At 43.1% G+C, this 18,684-nt stretch overlaps 1 protein-coding gene across 2 annotated transcripts in view; it reads left to right on the forward strand.

Annotated features, from left to right (window-relative positions):
- Window positions 1-17,285, forward strand: part of TNNI3K (TNNI3 interacting kinase) — a 300,692-nt gene extending 283,407 nt beyond the window's left edge. For both annotated transcript variants that reach the window (XM_087866002.1, XM_045802016.2), the window contains 2 exons: window positions 13,514-13,593; window positions 16,759-17,285. In XM_087866002.1, the coding sequence (XP_087722128.1) occupies window positions 13,514-13,593; window positions 16,759-16,835 (157 nt within the window). In that variant the 3' untranslated portion in view covers window positions 16,836-17,285. The remainder of the gene's footprint in view (window positions 1-13,513; window positions 13,594-16,758) is intronic.
- The last annotated feature ends 1,399 nt before the right edge of the window (window positions 17,286-18,684 follow it).

The following is an 18,684-nucleotide window of genomic DNA, read 5'->3' on the forward strand; positions in this document are numbered from 1 at the left end:
CTGTGGCCAGACCTGAGGTAGGGCCAACTGGTGATTACTGCAGGGCCTCTACAGACCCTTTCCTATTTAAAAATTGTACAAGAAAATGCATCAGCAAAAAGCCACATAAATGTCTCCAGAAAGAAACTCATAAACGATTTTCCATTTTTCTCACTACTGAAGGCTGTGGACATTCTTTTATTCATTCATTCATTTAGCGAATATTTATTCAGAGCTTATACTTCTAGGTTCTGCAGTACAGCAGCAGATAAAACAAACAAAATAATCCCTTCCCTCATGGAGCTTTTATTCTAGTGGGGGAGGAGAGTGACAGACTTTTTTTTAAAAGAAAAATATGTAGTATACTAAAGCAGAGATGAGGGATAGAGAGTGTAGGAAGAGATGTGGTTTGCAGTTTTCAACAGAAAGATCAGGGAAGACCTCACCCAGAAGATAAGATTTGAGCAAAGATGTGAAGAGAGTGAATTAAAAAACCATAGGCCTCTAGAGAAGAGCATTCCCGATTGTGGGAACAGAATGTGTAAATTTCTTGAGGTGAGATCATGTCTGCGAATTCAGGGAACAGCCAGGAGACCAGAAGGAGCAACACGATCCTAGGGAAGAGTAGTAGGAGACAAAGGAGAGAAGTGACAGGGGCCAGATCATGAAGGAGGTACAGGCCATTGGGAGGACTTGGGTATTTTCTGAGACTGAGACTCATGCCACCGCAGGGATCTGAGCAGAGAAGTCATATGGTCGGCTGCTTTTTAAAAGGATCGCCCTCCCTGATGTACTTTATGGCACTGAGAGGAATGGTGGTCAATTCGTTCTTTCTTTTAAACTGACTTTCCTCTCATTCCATTAGTTAATAAATATTTTATTTAGCACAGGTTGTGGGCGAGGCACTGGGGAAGACAGATAAGTGAAAAAAAAGCAATGATGAACCACTTAATGAAGAACATACTAAAGAGGGCAGCTACCCAAGTGTTGGGGAGGAGAAAGCCAAGACAAAAGCGAGGCACGGGGGGGGGGGGTTGCATCACTTGGTCACAAGCCCCAGCTTGGCAGTGGAGGTGCCAGCGCTAGAAACCTTATGCTCCTGACCACTTAGCCAACCTGCCCGGAGCCCTGGGACTGAGAGACGAGACTGGAGCCATGACCAGGTCTTCAGTTCCATCAAGTTCATTTATTAAATATTTTTGAGAGCATACTCTATGCCAGGCCCCAGACGACAGGGCCGCAGGGGTAAATGACAGAACATGGCTCCTGTCCCGAAGGCGGGTGCAGTCTGGGGTGCCCCATATCCAGGCTTAATAAATACCAACGTAAAACTAACCACGGAGGTGTAGCTATGCAGCCCGCCACAGAACACTTCTTACAGAATCCACAGTCGTGTTCCTGCGAAAACAGAAGGCTGGAGCAGTGGTGGGCTCAGCAGGAAATGTCAAACCCTGAGTTGCCCCAGGGTTCAAAGAAGCTTCCCAGCACATCACACCAGAGCAGGGTAAGAGCCCCCACGTTACTGGCAGGAGAAGAGCTTTTCAATAAGAACAAGGCACCCTAGCAACATAATACCATTTTGTTATTCAGGGTCTGACAGCAAAGCATCCACAGAGGAGGCAGGGAAAGCTTTGGTGTTGTATGATGAGGCAAAAGGTCCCAGAGGTTTAGTATACATTCACTTAAAACAAAAAAAACCATTGCTTGTAATTTTGTAACCTCCTTAGGGTGTTTCAAATGGTTTGTGAAGATCAATGTTCTACACGTTCAAAGAGTTTAGGGAGTTTTCAAATCTTTCCATTCAGACTGGCCTGTCATCAAGAACAAAGGAACATGGAATTTCTTGCAGGGATCTGAATCCACACAACAGAGCCTGGAGATGTTCAATCAGCAGAAATGGCCTTTGAACTTTTCTCAATCCAAAAGGGGAAACGAATTTGTACTGCTCTGTAGGCGCCTATCTACTTGCCGCTTTTATCTTCTGTCAATAAAATTGGTTTTGTAATTTTTACTTATGTAGCCACCCAGGGGCCATTATTATAAAATAGTGGTTAAAAGCTTGGGCTCAGACGGGACTGAGTTCAAATTCAAGTTCGGACTACTTATAAGCTGTGTGACCTCAGGCAAGTTGGTTGAGCTCTCCAAGTCTCAAGTGTCTTATCTACAAGATGAAAATAAAAATATCACCTCCTTCATAATGTTGCAGTGAGTGTTAAGTGAGAATGCAATTTGTACACACAGAATAAATGTACACTATCTTTCTTTTCTGTTTTGCCATAAGCTCATGTATTTTAGTCTTTATTATTCCTCTTCTAGGAGGAACTACTAAAATGAAAGATGAGTGGAGATCCTGCTTTCATTGGGATTGCGTTGTTTGGCCCAAAGGTGGAAGACAGCTTAGAGAAACACCGCATATAGGATTTATCTATTGCTCCAAAGAAGAGGTTGATAAACTATGCCCCACAGGCCAAATCTAACTCTCTGCCTGTTTTTGTAAAGTTTTTGTGCACATGGCCACACTCATTTGTTTACATATTGTCTATATCTACTTTTGTGCTATGATAGCAGAGTTGAATAGTTGCAACAGAGACCCTATGGTCTGCAAATTCTAAAATATTTACTATCCGCCATTTTACAGGAAACATTTTCTGACCCCTGTTGTAGGAACTTATAATATCCATTTTTTTTCAAGTCACGTAGCTCTGAAACTGCATACTTTTATGGAAAAATAATAAGGCTACTTTCAAGATGTCAATGCATTTACTTCAACTGGTCAGTGCCAGGTGCTATGTGAGGCCCCAGGGGACACAAAGATTCATAAGGCAGCATCCCTCCTGATAAAGAATCCACAGTCCATTTGTTGATCAGGTGAATATGCAATGTGATACAAGTTCTGCCGAGGGCGAGAGCAAATGCCTCGGGCAGCACGGAGGCCACTGTGGTTCCCACTTCCTTTCCATATGGCCATCGCCTCTATCCCAGAAGCCAAGTTTGAAGAGAGACTCTCAATGGTGTTCTATTTCACTTTCATATCTAAAAGACTGTGCTGAAAACCAATGAATGGATGAGGATACCCTAAACAGAGGACATTCGCAGATTTCTCTGGCAATGATGTGAGGGGTGGACTAGGCTGGCCGGAAAACAGGAACAGGGAGCCTTCTGCAGACGTCACTGTTCCAATGAATGTAACAGGGGAATGCAGTTGTTCTTGGGCAGTGCCCAAAGAAATGGAAGGAGGCTGACCAATGAATCAGAGGTAAATAAACAAAGATAAACATGAGTGAAGTTGCAAGGGAGGAATCACCATTCATTCATTTAATAGAAATTTATTGGATGCCTAGTTCATGACAATTAGTTGAAGGCACTGGGGATGGAGACACAGTAGGACATGAGACAAACAAGTCCCTGCTGTCATGAAACTTACAGGCAGAAGAGGCCGGCCATCTTAATTTGGGCTCCTCCCAAAACAGACCATGAGACAAGCATTCAAGTGAAAATTATTTTTCTAGGATGTGATCTCAAGCACAGTGAAGGAAAGAGAAGGAAAGAAAAGTAAATAAAGGGGTACGTTAATGAGTAAGTCTGCTGTGAGCAACTAAGGCTTGATTTCATGTTGTATCCGCCGAGGGTATAGATCATATTCTCAGAAATTCCCAACACAGAGCAAGGATGCTGGAATATTTATCCACCAGCTCTTGTCCCTCACTGATGGAGGCTCATTTGGGTGGATGGGAAGGAGAATTGGCTATCCACCCCCCCGCCAAGGACAGACACGGGAAACCATGAGCATGTATAGAAAATTCTAAAGGTGACTTCCTAAGTATATCAGGCAGATACAACATCTGGCTACATGGGTGACAAACAATGAACAAATACCCAAGAAAGTGAGATAGTGGTAAGTACTATGCAGGCAGTTAGAACAGGTTGATAGGATAAAGAGTGACTGGAAGGCTAGTTTAGGTGGGGTGGTTAGAATGATGGAAAAAAGGAAGGGCCGGGGAAACAACATTCAGCAGGGTGAAAAAGCAAGTGCAGAATGCGTAAGACAGGAAGAAGAGAGAAATAGAAGTCCTCTGTTGTGGACACAGGATAGGAGGCAGGCGAGAGTGTTACGGGATGAAGTCCCTGGTGGGTAGAGGCCAAACCACGAAGTCTTCGTGAGCCAGAACAGGGCATGAGAATGTTGTTCCACACGTGTTGGGCACTCGCTGAGGGATTTTCAGCAGGAACGTGACATGATCTGATTAACATTTTTAAACGTTCATACTGGTTACTCCTCTTCCCTTCCCCTTTCTTCCTAAATGGTTTAGTCCAAAAGCCATTAGATAGGGCTGAGCAAGGTTTTCTTCTCCATGGGATGTGGAACAAGATGTCTGAATCCAAGTGGGGTACAGAGGATGTCCATGTGGAGGGTGAGAGTGGTGGGTGGCAGCTGCCTGGCCTGAGGTGTCAGAGCTAGAGTGGGAGGAGGGGAGGTTTTCCACAAGGGTTTGGGGCTACCCAGCCACGATCTAGAGCCCAGGTATGGTAAGGAAGGCATCCACATGGGAGAGAAACCTAGTTTGGGAGGTCAGAGTCCAAGCCTGGGAAGGAAGATGTCCGTGAGAGGGGTCAGTGAAGCAGTGACCCCACATGACGTGTCAGAGCCCATGCACAGTGGGAAGGATGTTCATGCAGGGAGGTGGTGGCCACAGTGGTTCCATGCAGATTGAGAAGGGCATCGGTTACAGGAAGGTCGCTGGTGTGGGCAGTTTGGAGCATGAGGGTGGTGAAGAGGGTATAAGTGTAGCAGGCAGCCCCCTGCTAGTGACTGCCCCCCATCACATGGGGCACAGCTCAGTGCTGAGTGCTGGAGCCCAAGGTAGGTGAGGAGGCACCTGCTTGGGCAGACAGGTGGGAAGTAGCCCAGAGTGGGGTGTCCGAACACAAGAGGGGAAGAGAAGCAGCCACATGGAAGCAACACTGGAGCCCAAGGGGGGTAAAGGAAGGTGTCCACATATGTGTTGAGGGATGGGGGTGGGACAGCACCCAGAGATTTGTACATTTGGGAGCAATGATCAAACAAGTTAATATATTAAGGTTAATGGGACCAGGTTTCTCACTGTAAGAGAAGGGCATTATAAACATGGAAATGGATTCTGTGAAGTTGGATTGGATTGGAGATAAAGGTATGAATGTATGATTTGAGCGTGGAGGGAGAGGTCTAAATGTACTTACCCATGTATGTATACACACGTGTGTTCTTCACCTCTGCCTGCTCAGTGAGAGCGTCTGGGAGCAGCAACACTTAAACAAAGAACACACCAAGCACCTAGATCTTGATTTCTAAATACTATTCTCCACAAAAAGGAAACAGGGTACTTCGGAGAAATGCAGATTTCAAGACTGGGACAAGGAATGCACAAAATAAGCCTGGAACATCTGGTGCCAGAAAGTAAAGAGATACTCAAAGATGAGTGTATATCAAAGGGACAGCTTAACGGGGCTCCTGCTTGCCAAACATAAGATAATTTAAGCATCAAAATAATGACAGTAATGTTATAATCCATTGAATAAAATAGTAACTTTAAATCCGTATGGATATAAATAAATGAAGGTATTGAAATTTGGTCGAGATATGGAATATTTATATAGTCTCAAAGTAACTCCCCACAAAATACTTATTAATTCTAAAAAGAGTCATTTTGTAGTAGAGAATCCTGTCAGACGCCACCTTAATCAAGTAATGGAAAGTAAGAACACAATGATGGGACAAATGAAAATGCAATGGGATACAAGGAAGAGAACATAGCATCATTTCTGTGACACTTCTCGCCAAAAATACATAATTTTAATGTAATCATTAGTAAACCTCAGATAAAACCAAATTCAAGGATATTCTGCATAATAACTGGCTTGTCATTCAAAAATGTTGAGGGTCATGAAACTCAAGTAAACACTGAGAAACTGTTTCCAATTGAAGGAAATTCAAGAAACAGAAGAACTATATGCAGTGTATGATTCTGAATCTGATCCTTTTGCTGTAAAGAACATTACTGAGATAATGGGCAAACTTGAATGGAGTTTGAGAGTAGATGAAATCAAATTATTGTATTAGGCTATATAGGAGAATGTCTTTATTTTAGAAATATACTAAGGTGTTCGGGAAATGATAGCTATCAGATTGACAACTTATTCTCAAATGGTTCAGGATTTAAAAAAAAAAAATTGTACCATTGTTGCAACCTTCCTTCATTTTGAGATTATTTCAAAATGAAAAGTTAAGGTTTTATAAATTTACTTTGACCATTTGATTTCCTAGGTCTTTGCACATGCCCCAAGTTATCCCTATCCCAGAAGTCCCCTCCCCTCAAGAGCCCTTGCTTGTCCTTCATTTCCCCCCATGCATGGAGGTTTACCTAAACGTGTCTACATTTCTATTTACCCCAACGGGTAGAGTCCATGACCATCACACTCATACTTGTGTTCCTAGCACTTAGCACAGCACTTGGCGTTGTGCTTGATAATTAACCACGGAGAGAAGGAGAGAGACAAAGTTATAGGTAGAAATTTGGAATCTTTTCTAGAGCTGAGTTAAGAAAAGCAGGTGATTTGTATGCTGGCCTGTGTTTGAATTGCAGCTGTGTGATCCTGGACAAGACTTAAGACTCCTTTTCCACACATGTAAAACAGGCTGTTAGAGCGAAGATAGTCAGATTTGTAAGGCATTAGCAGAGTCCCTGACACTTAGCAAGTAGGCAACAAATTTTTGTTTCTCTTTTCTCCTTAAAAAGAGGAATAAAAATTATCAAAGAAGACTAGAAGTTTAGAACCCCAGGTTATCTCCTGACTTCATATTAGCCTTGATATATGAACTTGGATAAGTCATTTCACTTCCCAAGGCTTCGACTTCCTTCTTGGTAAAATGGGAGGTGGGAAAATGGAGTGAGAGGTGAGCTTTATGACCGTCATGATCCCAAGATCTCCTAGTTCTAAATTTAAAATACTTTCCCTTTTTTGGATGATAGTAAGTACAGAAGGTGAAAGATCAGAGAGATTTTTGCTGTATTTAAACGATGGCCCCCAGTTTTAGCAGTCAAGGCATGCGAAGTCCCACTCCTACTGGATTGCACAGTTCCTCATTTATACCTGCTGAAAGTATAGGTAAATTGAGAGGCGGTGGTATTGTTAGGTTACTGTTGAGCACATTAAAAATTTATGAGCCATCAAGGAACTAGCACACAGTTTCAATTCTTGCTGCATTTTTCCTTATTCATAATTCTTTTCCTAATTGCTTTTTCCCTTAAAAATGGGGGAGCGGAGACCTTGGATATTTGCCTAATGGCTCAAACAGAGCCATGACCCATTGCCAAGTCTTTCAGGCCTTTTATAGCCTGGGGACATTTGCCATTGAAAGAAAACTGATGGGTTTGATTTTCCTGAAAGAGATATTTTGCACTGACCTCTGGCCCCATTAAATACTTTGGCCATTGCCCATTCTCTGTAATGGGAGCAATAAATTTGATTTAATTTAGGACGTTATCAAGTAGGGAATATTGACAAAGACAAAATAATGTTCTGAAAACAGCCAGGATGAAATCATGAATAAATAAATACGTTGAACTTAGCTGATAAATTAACAAATGCTTATTCATAAGAGTCTGACTGGACTATTTCAAAGTTAGGCCAAAGGTGATCCCATTTCTAATAGAAATGTTGTCTTTCTCTTTCGGCCAGAGAAAAGGTGGACTACATAGACATTGCAAAGCATAGGAAGGCATTTACCCTTTGTGACAGATCTGTTTTAAATAAATCTATTTGTTTTCAGCTAAATGCCAAAAGGAACAGCCAGATGAGTCTAGCAGCCTTTTCTATGGCAAAGCATTTATTTTCCTTGTGTAAACACCTTTATTAGGGATCGCAGCAGGCTGTTTCTTTACCTTTTCTTTCTATTATTCCCTTAGATAAGTGTCAAAGAACTGAAATTCTGGTTAGATGTTACCCGTATGTGTTTCATTTTGAGTGAAACAAATTACTTTTAACTCGGATACATTCCTCTTGAGGAAGGGGATAAAGGTGCATATGCCATTGATCCCCTTGCTAATATTCTTTCATAAGTAACATCATTATGACAGATGGCAAAAGAAGTCCTAACAAACCACAAAGCATATTTGCAAAGCTGCGAGGCCTTGGATGGTGTTGCCTTTGCAAAGTCCAAATGACTAAATCTTCTAGGTTACCCGTAGCCTGAGGGCATCTTTAGCGGCATAAAAACTAATTGGACCAACTTGAATGGAAGAAAATTGTGCCTGAAGTCTTTAATCACACTAGTAACCTAATGGTTTTCTGTTCAGTGTAGCCAGGGCAGTGTTTAGGAGGATGAATCCATGCACGCAGCTTAGACAGCCCTGCACAAGATCAGATAGTTGTGGGGAGGCATAAGCATCTCATTTAGAAAGTTTAGCATGTATGTCTCAAGTTTTGGCACAGGGACAAGTAAGCCATTGTTGCAAAGGGGAAAGTAATGATTTTTTAAAAGATGTAACTAAGCAAGACATGAGAAAGCTGATTCTGGTTTCTCTATGATGATGAAAGGTACTTCTCTATGCGGAATGTAGTGTTCGTCTTTATATGCAAAGAGTCCAAAACTCTGTAACTCAGGACTAATTCGGGAGCCCCCCAAATGGTACCAGACCAGCAGTTTGACATGTGCTGCTATTAAATGTAGTGTGCTTTACAAGAAAGAGCATGGACTGGAAGTCTGAAGACCTTTTGTTCAAGTTCTGGCTCTGCCTCTTGCTAGCTCTGGGAGTTACTGCAGGTTATTCAAACTTTGAGCCTGATAGAGGACGGAGGTCAAATTAATGCCTTCCCAGATACCTCATGGGGGGTTTATAAAAATGCCCTAAGCTAATCAGTATAAAAGTATGTGCCAACTATAAAGCCCTCTACAAATATAAGAAATCATTATTATATCATTATGGTAGAACTTAATGTTCTGTGTCTCTTTGTTCTTACTTAGTTGTTTTCATTTCACTCTTGCTTTCAAAGTCATATAGGCTCTATTCATTTGCTGTAATTCACCAAATCAAAGTCCCCGGCTCTGTGAAAACCACACTCGGAAGACTGTGATAAAAATGGTTTCCTTTGGACTGGATGCCCACCTGATGTCTTCTTTGGAATGTAATTCAGTCAGAAGCAATTATGGCACTAGCAGATATTCTGAGAATTCATGAAATCCCACAGCCAAAACCATGATTCATTGCTCCAATACCAAAAGCATTTGGCAGGCTGTAGTTTGGAAGCCACGATCCTGGCTGCTTTTGAGGCTCTAAATGGGGCCATTTGAACTCGTTGTGGCCCTGCCTGCTCCCACCACTCTGGAGAGAAGGCACCAGAGTCCCCTGGACTCTCTTTAGACAGTATTTTTCTTACTTCCTCACAGGCCTTGCTTAACAATATACCTTTCTGGATTAAGAGATGACAGAGTGTTTTGGAGTTTTTCTCCACCTCTCAGGCATTGCAACATGAATATGCTACAAATTTGTCTTCTATAAAAACTTTTGTGAAGCAGCTCAGGATTTTTTAGTACCAGCCTTACACAACCTGTCATTCAAATCCTTAATGATGGGTTTATGTGAAAGCGGTTTCTCCACACTTTTCCTTTGCTTCGTCTTAGATGGCAGTGTGGTTCTTCCTTTGAAATAGACCACAAAAAGAGATGGTTCCTTCAGGCAAATATCACAGTTCGGTGACTATCTAAAATGAAATGTATGTAGACAAAAGGCTGCAAACACCACCCCGAGTAGCAGCAGTAATGGGTAGCCAGGTATGCTGCGGCATGTATGTGGAAATCAGGCGTTCGGTCCTGGCCAAATGGCAGACGCTTCAGATAAGGAAGATAAAAATCTTCTGCCTCCGTGAGAAATGTAATCTCACTCAGCCTTTCCAACACATGAAAACCAGTTTCACAAAGGCTGCATGGTTCACGAATCCCTTCCAAAGAATCATAGAACATAAGAAACGGTGGGACGTGGAATGTCACATCATTTGGACCCCTCTATAGCCCCCACAGCCATGGGGTACTCCAGCCATACCTTGAAAACTCGCAGGGATGGGATGGGACAGTATCCCTTTCTAGAACAACTCTGTCTATTTGGGGATAAGTCTAACTTCAGGAAATGTGGTATTTTCTTTATTTTCTTTTAACAATTCCCAGTGCCTAAGGCTCAGCTTTTACCCTGTAGAGAATGTCACCTACCTGAGTCATACCAGTTCTTCACTTATTCAACCAGTGACAATTCAATCTAGCCACTTGTCATTTGGCACAGATCTCCCCTTCTTTCATCCAAGCAATCAGGAGAAACTCTGTCCAGTATCTGCAGGAATCCAAATCTATGTTCTTGCCTATGGATTTGCCCTTTAAATTTATCCTCAACAAAAAGAAATAAAGCAAACCTAACATCATGGTTTTTTTTTTTTTCTTACTGAACCCATGGTAGCTTCTAGTAATCAGTGCTTTTTTTTTTTTTAAGTGTACAGAAAAACTCTGTTTTAATATTTCTTTCTGGAGTTTTGCCAAGCGTGTACATTAACCTACTAGTTTATAGACTCCGCCTTCCTCCTACTCTGAAGAATTGAAGCTATATTTGGGTATATATCATCTAGCAGTTTCCGCCCTTTTCCTTGCTCTTCTGTAATCTTACGTACCTATTGATTTACTTCTCTTCGGATAATACTTTTTGCTTAATGCGCTTGTCGCGAACGTTGTTATCTCTGCCTTCCTTTCAGCCAACATAGCCTCCTAGTTTAGAATGTTCTTGTCTTTGTTCAGGGTGCATAAGCCCATTCACAGACCATGTGACTGACTATAAACAGGCTAGCTCGTTCCCACAAACCAGGCACACACAAAAATACAGATTGCATATTTTGGATATGAGTATGAACTGGCCGAATTAGCCAACAATCGACTAGGTAATCTATACCCGTAAAGCTTGGATTGAAAAGCAGGAAATATTTTCTTGAATTTCAGTTCTGCTCCTCATTTTGGATAAATTATTTATTCCCTGGTGCACCTTTGTAAGAGACAATGGCTGATGATTGTGTTTATCTTTACATATACATCACAAAGCTAATTTGAACTATTTAGCCTAAAACGACTGAAACCTTTTTTGGTGCTTAAATAAGATGTATCGATATAGCAGGGTAGTGTGCCAAAACTAACACAAAGATTCTGTTATTCTCTTTAAAGGAGAAGACGTCATTACATTCCCGTTAAACATCCGCATGAAATTACCTGTATAATATTCTGTTATCGTTCATAGACAGGCCTATATATGATATATAGCATCCTCTTAGCATAAAGAAGGCTACCTAGTTGACTAGTAATATTGAAACACTGCAAAACTGCGTGCTTTTCTTACCTGCCATTAGTTCACATTTACTTTCACTGAATTCGTGGGGCAGCGGCATCCCTGGACATGCCGATTTTCACTGACCGCAGCTTCAGCAAACACCGGTCCTGCTGGTGTGTCCCTTAAACTCTGGGCTTCTGTGAAACTCCTGCTGAAGGCTGGAAGCACATGGGTTGAGGACAACCAGTTCCATTGATCAGGGTCTGGTTTCTTCGGCTTTGTTTGACCTGGGCGTGCCCAGCCTCCATCTGTCTGTCATCCTAGATCAGTGTCCAGAGCCAGCCCATGTGGTATCTCTTGGGCAGGAAGGTTAAGTCCCCTGGCATGAGTTGTATTCAGCAACTGAATAAATAAGACAGCTTGGAGAAGGGCTTTTATTCATAGGAAACCAGATAGCCTTTTTGATGATAAAATATTTATTCCCTATTATCTTGTTGTTGCCAAGACTACTATGGACAGCACATTTCTTAAAAGGAGCTAGAGTGCCAAAGAGGCTTTAGTAGATAAATTTTAGGGTATCAGTAGGTACAATTTATTTTGAAAAATATCTTGAATGACATTCTATTGCCCAGAACTGAGTGTGGTTTGCTGCTTAATGTTGATTGAGATAATACCATGTCCCACTTTAAGTTGATACTTTTTCTTCTTTTTAATCATTGCTTTCCTCTAAGAAAGAACTTCACTTTATCCCTTAAGAAAGTGAAGCCAAACATGTAGTCATTTTAAGGCAGCTAAGTAAATTAAGCAGCGTGAATTTATATTAGAGTTTAAAAAATCTAACTTGTTCAAATGAATATTTTGTAATAACTTTATTTTGCACACTTTAATTATTTTAACTATTTACAAAGTACCAGCTAAGCCCCGTGGGAGATCCAAAGAAGTCAGACAAGGTCTCTGACCTCCAGGAATATTCTGTTTAGTGTGGTTCACTAGATGCGAATACAGATGGTGCTACACCAAGGCCGACTCTGATCAGCACTGTGGTGGAAGTATGAAGTACTAGAAGGGCTATGAAATGCTGGGGGCGGGGCGGTTCCAAGAAGACTCCGAGGAAATGTTGCCTTTGAGTTGGACCTTGACAAATAATAAAAGTAGGTGACATTTATTGAGTGCTTCCTAAATGCTAGCACTTTTCAAAGTATTTTAAACTTATTCATTCTTTAGTTCTTGTGATTAACCTTATAAGCCAAGTTTTGTTATAGTTCCCATTTTACAGTTGCATAAATTGACCTGGACACAGGAGAGACCACAGATACACAATTCACTGACAGATGTGATTCGATATTAGGGTGAGGGCTTCCAGGACTTCAGGTTTTGAGCCTGGAGAGGTAAAAAGGAAGCAACCCCATTAACCAGTATGGCAAAAGAGTAGAAGCTGGATGAAGAGAAGGGCCAATGAGGGCCAGGAATCAGGAAAAAAATTCCCATTTGAATAGCGGATAAGCACACAGGCTTTGGAATCTAAAAGCCTTGGGTTTGAACCATAGATGAACCGATTACCAAACCTGTGTGACAAGTTACTGAACTGCTCCAGCCTCCATTTTCTTACTTGTAAAATGACAGAAATGATCTGGTAATGATAAAGATTAAGGGAGATGAGAGAGGTAAATGCTTACTGCGTAGGGATCATGCAATAAACATTATCATCACCATCTCTTACAATTATCATTATAATAACAGCAATATAATAATACAGTATCTCTTGGCATGTGGTTTCTTGATATTATTACTAAGATAATGTTCTGGTTATTAGTTCCTTTTAAGTAAGGCTTACAATGATGATAACTCAGGTTTTAGATTCAACACCCCTCTTTATTACATTTAATCAGCAAAACAAACAGAAAATTACTTAGGTACTTTTCCCATTTTACAGATAAATAAACTGAGGCTGAAAACGGGTGGCAGGCCCTTTGTAGCCTCCCTGGAAGAGCCAGGACTCACACCCAGATCTGATTTACTCCAAATAATTCTGAACTCTTTCCCAACTAGTCACTTGTAGCATTAAAAACACCTTTGTATCACTTTGTCAGTTTTCTGGGATCTCTGCCGAGTGAATAAACTGTGTTTTATAAAAATGTTGTTAGCAAACCACCACCATGGTTTTCACAGTCTGAAATCGTGTGTCTCTTGGAATTTTCCAGTGCTGGACAGGGTTCCCCTCAAGGCCTGTCTCTGGAGGAGATGAAGAGAGGTCTCCAGTTCTCACCCGTTGACAAATATGGTAAGTATGTAGATTCTTCAGATTGATTGAGGGACCTGCCCCTAAGAAGGTGATATTTATTTGATAACAAGGGAGAAAAGATTCTGTTTTACATCATAACAAGACATGACAGATGCTTTAAAAATATTATATTATGAAAGTACAAACGTTGATCTTGAAAGTCTTATATAACTCTGCATTTACCTTTGAGTTTAATAACGTGTGTGTGCATGAGTGTGTATTTGTACAAGTATATCAGTGTGTGTACACGTGGACGAAGATAGAACTCTCCTCATGAAAAGAGGCACCTTCGTCTTGTGATATTCCAAACACCTTGTTGCCACCTTCCTGGGTTCACTGCCTCTAAGCCCCACATCGCAGGTATGTCGGGAGGAGAAAAACAAGAGAGGAGTTCCCACAGTTACATCATATGCTGGGGAGCTCTTCCCCTTTCGCAAGTAGTACCCAAGTGTAAAACGTAAACCCAGCCATCCCCTCACAAAGCTAGAGAGGAGGTGAAGGTATCATTGGTATCCATGTTGCACAGGACTACTGTAGAAGGAATAGAATAAAGCTCTTTGAAAGAGTTAACACAGTTCTGTGCAGGCCCCGGGAAGCCAGAGGATGGGTAATCGCCCCTATCACCAGCTGCCATATTAATGTGCGAGGCCTGTAATGTCCTTTTTCCAACCTCCAAGCCTGAGAGGCTCTATATTTAATTGGAACTTTAGCACAATGGGCTCATTTATTCATGGAACTTTCCTTGACAATATGGAGGACTGAAAAAAAATGTACGTCAGTTAAAGAGATCAGATTTATTACAAGAACTGAGTTTGGGGAAGAATAGATTGGCTGATGTGTTCCCGGTTCTCTGATTTAGATGGCAATAGACCCTGGAAGCCCACAGTTTCGGGATCCTCACCAATGCACCTCGTTTGCCGAGTATTGTTACCTAAGGCATTAGAAAGCCTTTAAAAAATAAGAAAAAAAAAACTGTTCTGGATAGATGCAGACAAACTACTTGGGAACATTAAAGAAAGGAAACTGTGCTCTGGCTCCCAGGACGTGTCTAGAATGCAGCCGAGTGCTTTGTATCATCAGCTTTACAACATAATTGGCCAGTCTAGTAACGGGAAAATGTGCTCTAAGTGTCACATCATCACATTTTTTATAGAGATAATATCATTTTTTTCAAACCTTTACAGATGTGACCACACAACCACAAAATATAGGGCACCCTTTGAAATGTGTGCTTTGACCAGAAGTCTTTCCTTTCATGGTGGAGGAAGCATTTCAAGACGGAGCGTTTGGCTAACGATCTGTTTCTTAAAGGAGTAAGACTTTGAGCAGATTTCCTCAAGATGAAGACAGAAGGGATGCAGAAATACAGAAGTTGGGTTTTCCCCTGCATGTGTGCACCAGGGTGGAAGAAAACGTTAGGTAGGGTGTTCGGGCGGAGTGAGAGCCCCAACAGACAAAGGAGATAGATTTAGCGCCCCCCCCCCAGGAACGTGGCGCGGTACCAGAAGGAACCTTTAATTGCCCTCCGTTCTCATCGCATAAGCCAGTTGTGGTAAAACAGCTACTTTGGGACGTGTCTCTTCCTCTCTGCGCCCAAAGAGCAGGGCTAGAGAATGAAGATAAAATTACACACGTAGCAATCTCTCTGTACTTGAGACCTTTCACCCTAAAGTAACCAAACAGAACGTGCAGGCATGGTTCAGTGTTTTCCTAAAGCCTGTGGTCAGATTTCACTTGGGTCCCTCTTCCGCGGAGCTCTGGCGATGATGCCTCGGTGAAAACTGCCAGCACCCACTCCCCGCCCACTCTGCCGCCCAGCCCCTAGGGACAGCCACCGCGCTAGAGGGACGAGCACTCCCGGTGAGGTTTCCCCGGAGGCCTGCGGGGAGGGGGCGTGGACAGCCTCGGGCATGTGGTACAGTAGGGGGTTGATGACAGGCGGGAAAGGATCACGAGCTTATTAAGGCATCTGCGCCCGCAATGCAGGTGCAGTTTCAGGCTGGACAAGAGGAAGTATTTTGCTTTAGGATGTAGATTTTGCGTGAGTCCACCCAAAGTTAGGATTCAGCGGTGTGTCCTGATCCCGCCTGCCCTCCTCTCAGCGTGCCCCCCAGCACACCCTGGTCCTCTCTGCCCGGGGCCAGCCCCCCGCTGGAGGTCAGCCGCAGCCCCGGCGTCTCCGTCAGGAGCGTGTGTGTGCAGCCTGACGGACTTTGACAGACACACTTCCGATGAAAATAAATAAGCCTATCCGGTGCATCTTGCTAGATGCCTTGATGAAAATGGGGATGGCGGAGCTGGTTCTGAAAACCCAGCTCTCACAGGGCAGCAGAAGCCGCGATAGCTGTTGACAAATGTGCCCATTTTCAGAGGCGCGGTGAACGACCGGCTTCCTCCCTTGCAGTGGGAGAGGCCCCGCTTCCCTGCACGCGCCCCGTGTTCTCCAGGACAGCGGCCTGACCCCGAGCCCCTAGTTGCCTGTTCTCTGGACACAGCAGGGGCTGTCGCTACAGTGAGCATCAAATGCCACCGGGCTTTGGACCTAAGCTTTGATGTCCACTTAGAAACCAGGCGCTTAGGGAGGAAAAAGAAAGCAAGACCTAACCAGAGGCAACCTGCTGTAGAGAGTGGCTCTTCCTTTTGCTCTATGCTTAGCTCCACCTTCGTCTTATCGCCATTTCACTTCACACTCAGTGTCACACACTGTACGGACGGTCTGACCTGTGTCACCTTATGAACTTATGTTCCTATTTACAGATGAAGACACTGAGGCTTAAAAAGGTTAAGTGGGCAAAAATCACAGAACCAGTAAGTAGTGGAGCCAGAGTTTAAAGCCAGATTGGCCTGACATGAAAGGCCACGCTTCTAGCCATCACAATACATCACCTTCTTGAAATGACCCTTCTGGACTCCGGACATGGCCAGCTTGGGTCCCAATCACACACCCATCATTTGTGTTCCTGTGGTCTCGGCTCTCTGTTTGCATTTTCACTTTTGCCTTTGTTGTACAACTGCTTGCCACCAACTTCTGCCCAGACTCGTGCCCAGGGCCCAGGAGAAGCTGCCTGACAGCTCTCTGGTGCACTGGGTGAGGCTGGGTGAGAAAGAATGGCCAGAGGGACCGCGAGGCCGATAAGTAACAGCTGAACTTCTATTCCGATGCAGGCTACGTGTCTGATCCCATGAGCCCGATGCATTTTCATTCTTGCCCGAATAGTGGCAGCTTTGAGGACAGCGGCTGACAGCGTTCCACGGATACCTAAGGAGACTCTTCCCCCAAACTGACAGCAACAGTTCCAAGCGTAGCAGGCTTACTTCCAATTACAATATTTTACCCTCTAAGGTCTCCTTAAATTGGCTTGTTTATTCTGGTCCTATTTAATTCCCTACCACAAGTTGGGCTTTGGATTTGTGGCTAAGGAGTGAAATGCAAAAGAACCAAGACAGAATGTATTTAAAGAATTGGTTTGAATTTTGTAACTGAAAGAACAAATTTATACCGTTACTTGGAGATGGGGCCTAAGTCTGTGGTGGGCACTTAACAATTGTTATGTTTTCCTAGGCTGAACTATCTAGACTTGTGTTTGAGAACTGTGGGTTTGATTTTTTAGAATATTGTTCATTTTCTTATGTTTTTACATTACCTCTGGTGTCCAGCTCTGTGATTAAAGATTCTTTGTTGGCACACAAAATGGGTTCAGAAGTGTATTTCATTCCAGCAGGAGGTCTTCTGAGTATACCTCCTTTAAGACATATTGGTAACGACCTTCAGATCAAGACGCTTGCAAAATATTGCACTTATTTAGCCTCCTTTCTAGATCATACCAAGTGCTCTGTGCTTTGTTTGGACAACTTGCTGCCATCAGCACCAAGGTGTCATAGATGCTCTGGGTATAGGTATGACACTGGCCTGCAAATGCAAACCTGCTGTTCATACCAGAGTCTGGCACAGAGCACTGGAAGGATATGTGAGGTCCAGTGGCCTTCAAAAAAATGAGAAATCTGGGGGTGCCTGGCTGGCTCAGTCAGTAAAGCCTGTCACTCTTGATCTTAGGGTTGTGAGTTCAAGACCCATGTCAGGGATAGAGTTTACTTAAAAAGAGAAGGAGAGAGAGAAAATTCTGCTCTTAGAGCTCATTCCAACCAGGAAGACAGGAATACGTCCACCAAACAAAATATTTCTGCCATTGAAAGGCAGACTTGGAAAAAAACAAAAACAAAAAACAGGAAACCATGTAAATTCAGTATGATGATTACTGCTTTTAATCTCAGTAAGAGAAAAAAAAATTAGTGAAGGAAGATGCGGTAGCCTCCAAACCAAGGTTTCTAGATCTCAGCACTGTTGAGGTATTGGAGGAAATTCTCTTTGTGGGCGCTGTCCTGTACACAGGGGGATGTTTAACTGCTTCCTGGCCTCTACTCCCACATGCCAGTAACAGCTCCCAGAAAAAGTCTCCAGACATTTCTAAATGTGCCCGGAGGGACAAAACTGCCCCAGGTTGAGAACCACTGCTCTAAACCCTGAGAGGACAACTGGGGCTTGAAGAGCGATGAAAGGAATATAGAGCCTGGCTTTGACTGTATTTGGGCAAATCTGCTTTTTTCTCCTGAGTAGTGTGGCCTCATATACAAATGGAACTAAATGGGAAAAGTGCTGATTGTTCCTTTCATGTCTGTGGTGAGCTCCTCCATCCTCCCCTCTCTCTTCCTACTGATTAGAAATTATGTATCTTGAGGGCAGTTTCTACCAGAACAGCAACCTCACCTCTAAAACCCTTCCTTGCCTTTTCTTATGACCTGTGGTTGCGACGTCGCAGTCCTCTGAACAGCTTAGGGAGAGCCCGGGGCCGGTAGAGGTTACAGGCACGATCCTCCCACTTCGAGTCACTCTGTTTTAGCCCCCAGCCTCTTCACTTCCCCACCAAATTATTCTGGAGTCATAGGTGCTCTTGCTAAGGGTCTTTCTAGTAAGCAGGACCAAGGAGCCTGAAGTGGCCACGGAAGCATAAAGCCTTCTGGTAAGGCGCCGGCTAAAGAGCACCGGCCTCTGCGGCTCTGCCTCCAGTCTCTGTTCTGGCTGCTTCAGGGACT

This window comes from Ursus americanus, chromosome 12, assembly GCF_024610735.1.
Source record: "Ursus americanus isolate L20-20 chromosome 12, mUrsAme1.1.p, whole genome shotgun sequence".
NCBI classification, from domain to species: domain Eukaryota; kingdom Metazoa; phylum Chordata; class Mammalia; order Carnivora; family Ursidae; genus Ursus; species Ursus americanus.